We start from the raw sequence: 11,917 nt of genomic DNA, 5'->3' as shown, positions 1-11,917 counted from the left end.
GGGGGGTGAAGCTGTTATAAACTGAAGATTTGAAAAGGTGCAGCTTCTTTGAGGTGAGCGAGTCGGAGTAAATCAACACAATAACACAGGAATTTAGTTCGCAGAAAAAGTAAGTCAGAAAGCCTAAAAGGTCACAAGAAACCATCTTTGTACACAAAAATGAGGACAGACAGAAGGCAAAAAATCACAGCACAGGTCAGACAAATATATTTTTATGTCACATTAGGTTTATCGAGACATTAGCTTTCATCAAACAAACCCTTAGTGAAAACTTCAGAAACATCAAGTCATTTCATATTTATGTAGTCACAGAACATAGCACCGTCCTTCAACATCAATCAGCACTTGTGAGAAAAAATCCTGAACAGATCAGGGATGACAAAGGAGACATCTAAAGAAAGAAATTTCTTCGTTGGCACCAAAAAATAAAACTCCCCCAACAATTCCTATGACTTAATTAAAATTAAAGAGTAAAACAAATCAAGCAGTGTTCATAATATCAAAATGTGTTCCTGTAGAATGTTCACAAAAACAACCTTCTCATAAATTTTAACATAATATCATCATTCTAAACAAAATCTTACAGTTTACAGGCTTTACCAATAATGGATTTTGCTTAGAAATAGATCTAATCTGATAAAATTACTTTCAGCTATAACCACGCCTCATGCCTTTTTTCTATTCTCCATCAAACTTGAAAGAAGGTAGAAAACTAAAAAGATCTTTACCTCACCAAAAGCAAAATACACCGTAACAATAACAAATACACATCAATACCTGGAGTTCTTATAATATCTTGACATCAAGACCACACTATGTCAGCATTCTATTCTCCTTACAAAAACTAAAACAGTCATACATGATACACAGTGCAGTAGCATATTTAAAACACAGAAAAGTGTATATTCCCTTACAATATAACTTTCAACCAAAAAGAAATTGTGTATAATTCACTCACATGATGTCAACATTTAAACATTTACAAAAGAAATTATGAGAAGCTCATTTTCTCAGTCATCAACAACTCCTTCCAGTTAGACAAGCCTCCCCCTTTCTCAACCACTCTCACTTCCCCCAAGGAATATTCCTCATTATATATAACTTTCCACAATTTTATTGATTAGATGCCAATAGATAGCCTGTCATTTGCAAGTTATTCTCTAATAACATTCTCTTTAGAATATTAAGAATAAGGGTGCTAATGACGAACATTAACTCCAGTACAGTACGCTATAGGCCTACTCGGAAAAAAAAGCCCAAAACTTCTTCAGTCATCTTTTTTACTGTCCTCTCACATGCCAGAATTTGTATTGTGACAGCTCCAAGACTAGATCTAGAAAATTATTGATAATTAATACAGACTGCAACAAAAGTTGAGGACCACCTTGACAGACAGCCTTGATTTTTTTTAAATCCGAAAAAAAAGACAGAAAGGAATGTTTCAAATTATTTTGCTCTGAAAGTGTTAATGGGTTACCAATGTGAACTGCAAAGCTTCCTTAAGGGGCAAAACCACCACTTGCTGCACGCAAATCCTCTGGGAATTTTAGCCACATTTGCTGTTTTTTTATCGACTTGTGTGCGACAACACGGACATTCCTCAGTTATAATTTCTAGCGCACGTCATAAACGGACGTACGGTCTCGAACTGTGCTCACTTTGGTGGCAATATAAGCAGCCATTTGCTCAAAATCCGGTATCGCATCAACATGCCACCAAGACGAAACCTGGGAGACTTTTATGGTTCCAGAGCTATGGCACGGCTGCAAGATGGAGTTGGAGCCCGAGAAGTTGCCAGAAGGCTTGCAGTGTCACACTCTGTCATTGTCCGCCATTGCATCCATCTAAGAGCGCCCACATGCAGGTCGACCCAAGAAGACCATTTGAAGTCGGCAGTATTAAAAAAAGAATTTTTTTTTTGTCCCAATACCATATTTCTATACTATTAGTTGTTTTTTAAAATCAGAAGCAAGAATAGCTTTCAAAAGTACAACTCTCTGACTCTTCTTCACTGATTCAACACAATCAGAATAAAGAAGAATGTCACCATGAGTGAATGAAACTCTCTAAGAAACAACCGTCTCTAAATGGTATCAAAGCAAGTGAAAGACAAAAGTTTGTGTCATATATATATCAATGGCGTTATGCTCTAACTGCATAGTAACTGATTTCTTAACCCCTTCGTAGCCTTATAACGTATCACAAAATGGCCTAATTTTAAACTTTGTGCCATAACATGGACGTCGGCAAAATTTTCCATTCCTATGTCGCCTGGAAGACCTTACATGTACGTCACACTGATCACCTGGCTCTAATTCTTCTGTATGGAGATTAAGCCACAAGCATAGCGTGGAGTCACATGTGAGGCATCGTGGTGAAATCAGGCCCTCGTCAAAATAATGAAATAAAGAAATCAGCATTTTTTTGGCCGATGGACAAATTTTTTCTAGTTGTCTGTTTTTGGCTCAACATTTGGCAATTCAAATACACATTTTTGAGTGGATTTTACAGAAACACGTTGATTAAAGGTACTAAAAATGTAAATTTACAGTTTCCCTCGACTCTCCATCTTTGGAAGTCACCAAACTTTGGTGGCCATTTTCTTGCTAATTTTACCTCCGAAACAATGGGGGCCTCCACCTTCTTCAATCCAAAATATCTCCACTTCTATTGAAGATAAATGGGTTATTTTCTCATCGAAAGAAAGACAAAAGAACCACCTTTAAGATGATTCCAATAACTCCATTTGCCCAAAAACTGACGAGCGCCTGATTCCACCGCGTTGTGACACATATTGGGATTATAAAAAATGTGCATATTGGTACCAAATTGGCTAGTTTTAGTTTACTGCTATGCTTGCAAGTGATCATTAAGATATAGATACATGTATACAAACCCCCATATACCACCTACCTTGGTACGAGCATAAAGTAGGCAGTACAACAGATGGTAATAGGACAGCACTGATTATCATCTTGACTTGTAGTAGACTGGTAGAGAAAAGAAACTAGAAACAAACTGTGACCAGCCTTGTCTCATCTAGATCGGTCTTGCGCGATTGCCATGCGCAGGGGAAAAAAACAAAACAAGGAGTAACCAACAATTACATGTACAACTGCAGTAAAGCTTTACGTAAATTCCAATTTAAAGAAGCTAGGATCAGAAGCTAGGATCAAAAGCTAGGCTATATGTGTCAAGGACCCTGTAGACATACGTTTTTGGGGGTTTTGTTTTGTTTTTTCAACCCAATACTCATCAGTCCTTGGGTCACCTTAGAACTGCCATGGAGACTTGAACGTGATTCTGCATTATAAGTCAGTTGGTCATCAGGCGATGCCAGATACTTTGCCAAGGTGGCACAACTCCTTTGAAATTTCTCCAGGCGACTTTGAAATTTCAATCCACTTTTTTGTAATCACCAAGGCCTAAAAATAAAATCTTCATAATCAGTGCAAATTAGGAGCAAATTGACAACAAGTACTAGAAATAGGCTGAGCTCACAAAAATGTTTGTGGGAAACAGATTATCAGGCAACCACGAATTGGGTGCTGTGCGCCATGTGTAGTGTGTGCCCCTGGCAGCCAGTTTGCAGGTGGTACAGCACGGAAAATTCACATTAGTTTAATAAGGACCACACACCTCAACAAGTTGGTGGATGGTGGTGTAATGGCGTAAATACTTTGTTTAAATAGGCATTCCTCGTCATACATTGGCAAAACCTGGCGGTAAGTGGGGCTGGCGGTGTAACAGACGCAGTATAATGAGGTTTGTCTGTATAAAGTCTTGCAGATGATCACATGCTCTTGCAAAACATAAACACCAAAATTACTTTTAAATAGGCATAAAATTTCACTTTTGACTTACATTTGCTAGGGGTTTTTTTTTAAGGTAAGATGGGGAATAATGAAAAAGAGGAAAGTTACACCATTGACGACCCGCAGTCCAAAATATGTCACAAGTGGGCTAGATCTAGACCGCAAGTCCACTAACACAGAGACATGAGACTGTTTTAGTTTAGGTAGAGGTTTTACGGCACTCGCAAATGCATAAGGTCATATGAGCGCCAGAAGATTAGAGGTGTTTCAAGGGAGTAACAAACATAAAAAAGGAGGGGAGATAAAGACGATGGATGTTTGATAGGAAAGAAGGAGTAAACCATACCAGAGCACCTGCCAACCACCCACAGACATGTGACTGCTATCCTGGCTCATGAGTATATATATATATATATATACTAATGAAAGTGCAAGGCAACTCCTGATTTTTATTGAGGATCTATAGATCAACCTAAGCAATGGTTTAGACCAAAACAAGAGCTGGCCTATTTCTTCCAGTTACAGTTAGATCCTAACACTATTGATGTACAGAACTATGACATGTTCCATCCTCACTCAGTCATCTAGTACACTGTCCAGCCAGTCCTCAAGTTGAGCACTCTCAGCTTTGCTACCTGAAACATACAACATGGACACAATGTGCTATCTTGCTATACAAACAATCTTCATCAAATTCACCAAAGGAACTTAAAAGAACAAAGACTAAAAAAAAATCTTCACAGAGTGCATTTTTATCTTTAACCTTAATAGAAGAAAGACTGCATTACTGCACAAAGCTTATTCGAATTTCACCCTTTTCGGGAATAGAAATTACAAATGATGCTGATTAATTTCTCTCCACAAAAAAAAATATATTGAGGCAGCTTGGCTTTTTCATTTGAGAGAAAGGTTGAACTTTCACAACAGCTCACACTACTTCTCACAACATATTTAGAGTACCGGTATTTTGAGCATGCCAGTACAAGAGTATGCTGAATCTTAAATGGTTCTTTCAGTTGAGTCACTGTACACCTGCTACTCCCAGAATATTGTAAACATCAGTGTAAGTGTGCATGTATGTATTACCCTTTGTGTACATTCCACTGTGAGGGAATAATGTCTGTTACAGATTTTAAGCCTATTGCTGCTGAAAAGGGTGAAAGAATTCATTAAGAGGGAGCAAAGAATTCACGAAACACAAGGCTAAAATAAAAGGTAGTATTTAGAGAAGTATTCTAACTTGTCTCTGGAGCTCATGCTTTACCTCAAAATAAAGCTCAGCTTAATTGTTAGGAGTAAAATAAACTTGATCCGGAAAACTGAGGAATGACTATAATGATTTAAATGGTTAAAGCAAAGTTGAGCCCCCCATCTCAAACTGCTTAATATTGTACAAAACATCCAGATTCATCATGAGGAGTCACAGTATGCAAGTTCCAAGGAACAGGAAAGAGTCGCAGTATGTTCCAAGAAACAGGAAACAGCATGCTGTGATCGTCTTAATGCCCAAAAATGTTGGGAAAGCTTTATTTTTACCACAGTGATGATGCATATCGCTAGCCGCGTGATTCAACCGCCTAAGTGACAAAATTTTCTAAAATCACTTTTTGATTCCTTTATGTAGTACAGCCTTTGATCCACCTTATGTTAAAATCCCGAGTTAAAAAGATTACTGCAAAGTGTTTCAATCCTTCAGTAAATCAATCACCTATATCACACCAGTCCCCAATTTCCACGTGATTCAAATACCCAAGTGCCAATTTTGCAGCCCGGTGGCAAATGGGTGGTTGGATCACGCAGATTCAACGGCTTGTTGAGGTTTTCACCTGTTGCGTAGGCGGCACGACCCACACGACTGTGGCCTGTTTCAAACCAGACTACAGGGTAACATCAAAACAAGCCTTTCCTAACTTCGACTCAGATCGAACCCTATCGATAGCCAGAAGATTCTGTCAAGGCAGTTTGCGTCATCTATCACTAGGTTTGGTAGTGTTGTTGAGAAAAGGCAAGATGACATCAAAGAATATGTTAATACTGTCTTGACCAAATCGGTAAATGGAGGCAAAAGCTACTGACAAATTAATTTTTTTTTAAAGTCTAAGATTGACAGCCAAGAGGCGCTCATTAATTCACATTTGGTTCAACTATTGGAAAATATTGTTATCGTGACTTTTTGCGTTTCTTAACTTGCTTTAAGTGTGAACCCCTTGCTGTGTCTGTCATGTGCAATTCTCCATTCATTAATTAGTAAATCAGTGCCGGGTAAATGATACTTAATTTGTCACTCCAAAAAAAGCAACTCATAAACATATTCAAATTCTCTCTTCAACAAACCTTCAACTTCAACTCTCCAGTTCTACACTTCAATTTGAAAGAAATCTCATACATTCTACCAATATGCAAAACAATGAGTTTGTATACAACTGCTCTCACGCAGTGGTTATTCATGACTGTTGCAAAGACAGTTTACATGACTTGGAGATGGGAACTCCACGATTGGCAAATTACCAGAGAGCAGAAGAGGACAAGCATTTTTGTGATAAGTAATTCTTCGGCAGACTTGACGAAATTGCTTTCCCATTACAACAGACAGAATACAGGCAAAATCTATCATGACTTACACTTTCAAAGCCTCAGAGGCCTTTATAGAGAGTACCAAAGAAAACGGAAAGAGTCACACATTGTCCCAGACGACTTTAGAGAGACTTCAAAGAGAGCAACCTGTTGTATGTATGTCGGAAGGATCAATGTGATGTATGCAAGGTAGGAGAAAGAATCTAACAACAAGCTTGCACAAAACCCAGTGGATGGGACCAGATTATGTCTAGTGTACAAGGACTTGGAAGCGGATTTGTTAATATGACGTTGAACGCATTTGCTGCACTATAACATAACAAGACTAAATGAGCTGTCTATATTTTAAAAAATTTGGTAATCAAATAAGTAAAGAGTCACATTTGGCACCAAGGAGAAGGACCATTGATTGCCAATGAATTCTCTTCTTGTGTCAGTAACTTCGTGGAGGAGCCTATTGACAATGTCATGTTCATTATACAGTTATGGTTGTACTTATCAGACTACAACGCTATCTTGTCAAATGCAACTAGCGACATTTGTACAAGATAGAACAAAACTGTTGAACACAAATACCTTGAAAAAGAAAAAACGCAAATGGAAGTGGACAGCACACACAGTGTAATCGAAAGGTTCCTGAAAAATGGTATGGTCTATGAGCTCATGGATAATCTTGAACATTTTTAAGAAAGCAAGATGATATGCCCCCCCCCCCCCCCATATGTTCGATTCCTGGACAATTCAGACCTGATCGAAACAAAAACGACCCTGTTGTCATGTCACAAACATTCGTTCCCTTGGACTCACACTGAATAAAAACCATTAAGATGAGTGGTCTTTTTTACCAACCCCATGAGGCCAAAAACAGTCCTGCCCCAGATAACCCAACCAAATAACTCAAATAATTACTCTTAACTTTATAATTACTCTTACAACTATTATGATTTGCTTTTGTCGATTACCCCAACATTCGTCAAGTGGCGTTGATTAACGAGAATCAAACACCTAGACGCCGTCATACTGTCACTTAGGCGGTTGAATCACACAGATTTTGGTAGGTCTAAACTGCCTATGTCCAGTATCTTATGAAAGAAAGCTTTTTTCCAAAAAAGTTAGATACAGATCAACGTCCTGCATCATATAATAAAATATATCTGAATTTCAGATTCATAGGTACGAGCATAAAGAAATAAAACAGTTTTTTGCTTCCTCTGAAAAATTTGTCTTTTGGCACTTAGGCGGTTGAATCACGCAGCTAGCGATATGTAAATTTTCATAAGCAAACACAAAACAAATTCTTACTTGTCTTTTGAGCTTCATGCGTCGCCTGCTGGGGTGCTGCACAGGCCTCTATGCTTGGAGTATCCAACTCAAGTAGTGAGTCCAGATCTAATTCTTCCGCCACTTTGTCCGGCACAGCCTTAACAACAATGGAATCCCCTATGTTCTGAGGTTCCAACTTATTTGGCTGGCTGACCGCAGTGTCAGCATCCAGCTTCCCGCTCTCCTGCCGGCCAACATCAGGTATGTCAAGGTCAAGTAGAGAGTCTAGATCGAGTTCTGGTTTAATGTATTTGTCTGAGTGGGACCCAGTTCCAATCACGCCATCGGAAGTCTGTCCAGTCAGACATACAGCCTTGTTATTTCGATCATCAGAAGAAGAGGGACAGTCTGTGTTTTCAGCAGTTTTTGATGAAACCATCTCATTTCTTTGGGCTTTGTCCGCTTCCTGCGAATTTTTACTGTTTCGTAAACTAAAAGATAATAAGTCTCTTTTAATCACTGTATCACTAGAAATCATGGAGACTTGTTCAGTGGTATCATCAAGGCCTGATAAAACATCAACTTGTTGCGAAGGTTTCAACTTGTCATGGAGTTGTTGTTGAGATATGTCATGATGATTTCTTTCAAGATCATACTGTGCCTGCTTCTCAGAGGCTCTTTGAACAGAATTAGCCAGTTCTTCTGCCTGTAAATTTGTTCAAGAAAAAAATTAAGAGCAAAAATTGAACATGAATAACTTTATGCTAAAGCACACCTAAAATGTATACTGCAATTTAAAAAAAAAAAAGAATGTACAAGATTTGAAAAAAACTGCATTGCTGGTTTGGAATTATTTCTTTCTCAGTCCTCCCACAAAATCGGCAAAAGTGGTGTAATGGGTAGGCTCCTCGCAGTTGCCAATAAAAAACGAAGGTTCCTTAAAAATGAGGGGAGGCTTTTATCCAGTATCCTCATTTTTCTGCAGAAATGCTGTATCCCTCTCTGCCAGGACTGTCCCAGACAGACTGAGTCGAAACAACCCACTCTGCTTAAATGGGGAAAAAATGTGTCAATTGGTGCATAATTTATAATTACAATTTTTTTCTCCAGCCAACACATGTCACATGCAGCTGATGATCTAAAGTCCCCGGTTACATGCAACGATAAATTGTATCTGATTCGTCATATGCGAGAACTGTCTGTTTTATCGAATTGTGTTGTCTGTTTACACGTTCCAATCTATCATATAGTTTTCTTTCAAACGAGTAGATTCCTCACCATAAAGCCACCATGTCTCTTCATGACGACAGGGATTTGCCTGCACTTTACGTGAAGGTTTCGAGCCAGGGACCTAATAAATGACTGAAGTGGAAGGGCGAACACTGTCCCTCTAGATTACGAGAGCCACCCCCTCCCCTGTACATTTTGATAAATAGCAGAACAATCATTGTTAAATGTCTTTAGAAAAGGTTGGCCATACTGCGCCGTGCAGTGGGTAGAAGTAGAAGCACTGACCTGACTGCAGATGTGCAAAGCACCGAGTGACTTGATCACAACTTCACCATTGACGATCAATTAAATAATAAAATTGCTAAAATTTACATAATATCGCATCAAATCAGGTTCCCCGCCAGCTATTCTGCTTATTTTGAGACACTGATTCCGAATATGAAATCATTTTTAACCCCTTCAATGCCGCAGGTATATAGGCCCCGGTGGCGGGGGAAATCCATGAACCTAGGCTGCTCAGGGGTGACCCCACTCTACCTCTCATAACTTTTTTCTTTATGAATATTTCCTCATGAATTTCTGAATATATACATTCTACATTGAACAACATTTCTATTGATATGATTTTGGAGGGATTTCATTGAGAGATAGATGGAGAAAAGTTGGAGTTAGTAACATGATGCCAAAAACAACACCACCGAACAACATAAACAACACACATTCGAGTAATGATAAACTGATACCAAAAAAAGGGGAATACAGGTTGTGATAGTGTAAAGAAAAAGTGAGAAGAGACTTTTCCTACCTTATGCAACCCTCGTACAATCCATATATATATACACATGTAAGCCCATCTGTGTTTACAGCCAGTAAATCAGTTTTGTGCGGTAGATGTGTATATCTAGATCTAATCTTCTCTTCGAACTAAAATCTGAATCTGACACTTTCAAATGTGGGAAAAATAGAGGCGAACACAAAGGGAAGGAACCTCAATAATAATTACAAGATTTTGGCAGTAACTTCCCTTATAATTGGTATCAAAACAACCTCCGTCACAGTCCCGTAATTTCTGCTGGCCATAGGCACAACGCTACACGGTTCAGGTCAGTAAATTCTACGGACACGGCAGCAAAAAGGTTAAGATGTGATAATTATTTTTAAAATTTTGCACCCCAAGTTTAATCCTGCGCGGAGGCAAATTTCAAAGTGATTCTTCGTCACAGCGCGTCTCCCCAAAATCTGAACGTGATCGCACGGAAAATATCAAGCAGCGCTTGATTTCTTGACTGAGTGTCCAAGCCATCGTCCAATCATCCAAATTTTGTACAATTTTGTGGTTACACCTAACGATTTATCGAATGATCGCTACATCGTCCACTTTTTGTACAATTTATCGTTACATGTAACCGGGCCTTTAGGGTTGAGGAGCAGCCAGTGCCAGATGGGGGTTCAAACTATTAACCCAATTTTCTCCATCAAAAACTGCTAATCTCCTTTGATTTTTCACAATGAAACAAAAGATCCATGTCCATAATTTATCATTCCAACAGCTTGATGGGATTTCTGAAGTGGTTGCATGTGTGTGTGTGCAAATTCAAATTGAAAATGTCATGCACTACCAGATCAGAGGCTACTAGTCAAAAGCATGCTACATGAAATCTGCATGACAAAGGTGGGAAGATAGGATTAGTAAGGAGGAAGCAAACCAGCAACAATTGCTTTCTCACAGAGTCATATGTGTAATAGAAAGGCAGCTTTTCACGGCACTTTTACCGAATGAGCAGCATGTGTAGCGTGTGCCTCTGACAACCAGTTTGCTGGAAGTGCTGCTATGCAAATTCACATTAGGTCAGTTTGAACCATACAACTCAGATAGTTGGAGGAGGGCGGATGACCATTTAAACAGGCAAAATATGTGTTTGTATGACCATTCCTTTTTGTGCATTGGCAAAATCTGGAGGTAACAGAGATGAATGTAAAACTTGCTTTACATCTATATTTATGAATAAATTTCAAAGTTACATTCCTTCATGAATTTCACGAAAAACATGTGAAAATTGATACAATATGAACACAGAAATGTAAGTGCCTCAATCAAAGCCAAGAAAAGAAAGATGACTTGCCTTACTATTGTTGTTAGGAAGCACACAGCTAGGAGGAAGTAATCATTTTTATTGGAAAAGTAAACATGACACTTTACGGTAATATTACATCAGTCCAACAAGCAAAGCTCAAAATACAGTAAACTCCAATCAAAGGACATGATTACTAAAACTATGAGTCATCTGTTTTCAACGGCAACATACTGGAAAAACCACAGCACTGGCACACTCAACTTACAGGGAAAAGATCCTTTGAAAGATTCAGTATTGTGTGAACTGGAAGGCATGACAAGGACTCTGCAATCTCCGCTGGATTCAAAGATAAGACAGAACTATAGGTGTCTAGCGAATGAGGACTTGTGCTGCCAGCACCTTGCTCTTCCCACTCAAGCTCATCTGTGAATCTGAAATGGGACATGCTTTCTCCTAAGCAAAGAAAGCAAAAAGGAAAACATATTTTGAAGGCAATATGAAGCAGGAATTTTTCACGCTTGCAATATGTTAAAAATTACTTTCTAAAACTGTAAATTTAGTCAGTTCCGCTATCTCAGAAAGAAAAACAAACAAAAAGAAACAAAACCTAAAATGCACATTGGGTTCAAAGTCACTTAGATTTGCAGATTTGAGGGTCTGATCCATCTCAGCTCGGATCAATAATTTCTCTTTGACTGAAAAGCCATGCCACTTCTTTTGCTCCACCATGGTCCACGCTCTTATAGCTTCCCCTCGACATAACATTACAGAACCCCGGCAAACTGTTGCGTAGCGTGTAATCTAAAAGTTGAAGAGGAAGCGTGGCGACAATACCAGCTATGTGCCTTCACGTGACCGCAGACTCCCAACATGTAACTGAAAATAATGTGCAGGCTAGATCTACACCTGAACACATCTGTAATTTAGGCACCTCTCTCTCTCTCTCTCTCTCTCTCTCTC

At 38.8% G+C, this 11,917-nt stretch overlaps 1 protein-coding gene across 1 annotated transcript in view; it reads right to left on the bottom strand.

Annotated features, from left to right (window-relative positions):
* Positions 1-3,876: 3,876 nt before the first annotated feature.
* LOC101850477 overlaps positions 3,877-11,917 on the bottom strand; it is a gene marked incomplete at its 5' end in the record, with an annotated part of 13,522 nt that continues 5,481 nt past the window's right edge. The window contains 3 exon segments of the mRNA XM_013082911.2: positions 3,877-4,450; positions 7,692-8,358; positions 11,223-11,410. Of these exon segments, the coding sequence (XP_012938365.1) occupies positions 4,392-4,450; positions 7,692-8,358; positions 11,223-11,410 (914 nt within the window). The 3' untranslated portion in view covers positions 3,877-4,391.

This window comes from Aplysia californica, unplaced genomic scaffold (assembly GCF_000002075.1).
Source record: "Aplysia californica isolate F4 #8 unplaced genomic scaffold, AplCal3.0 scaffold00199, whole genome shotgun sequence".
In the NCBI taxonomy this organism is placed as follows: domain Eukaryota; kingdom Metazoa; phylum Mollusca; class Gastropoda; order Aplysiida; family Aplysiidae; genus Aplysia; species Aplysia californica.
Note: the sequence above shows the minus strand (reverse complement) of the source record. Positions and strands in the feature narration are given on the sequence as shown.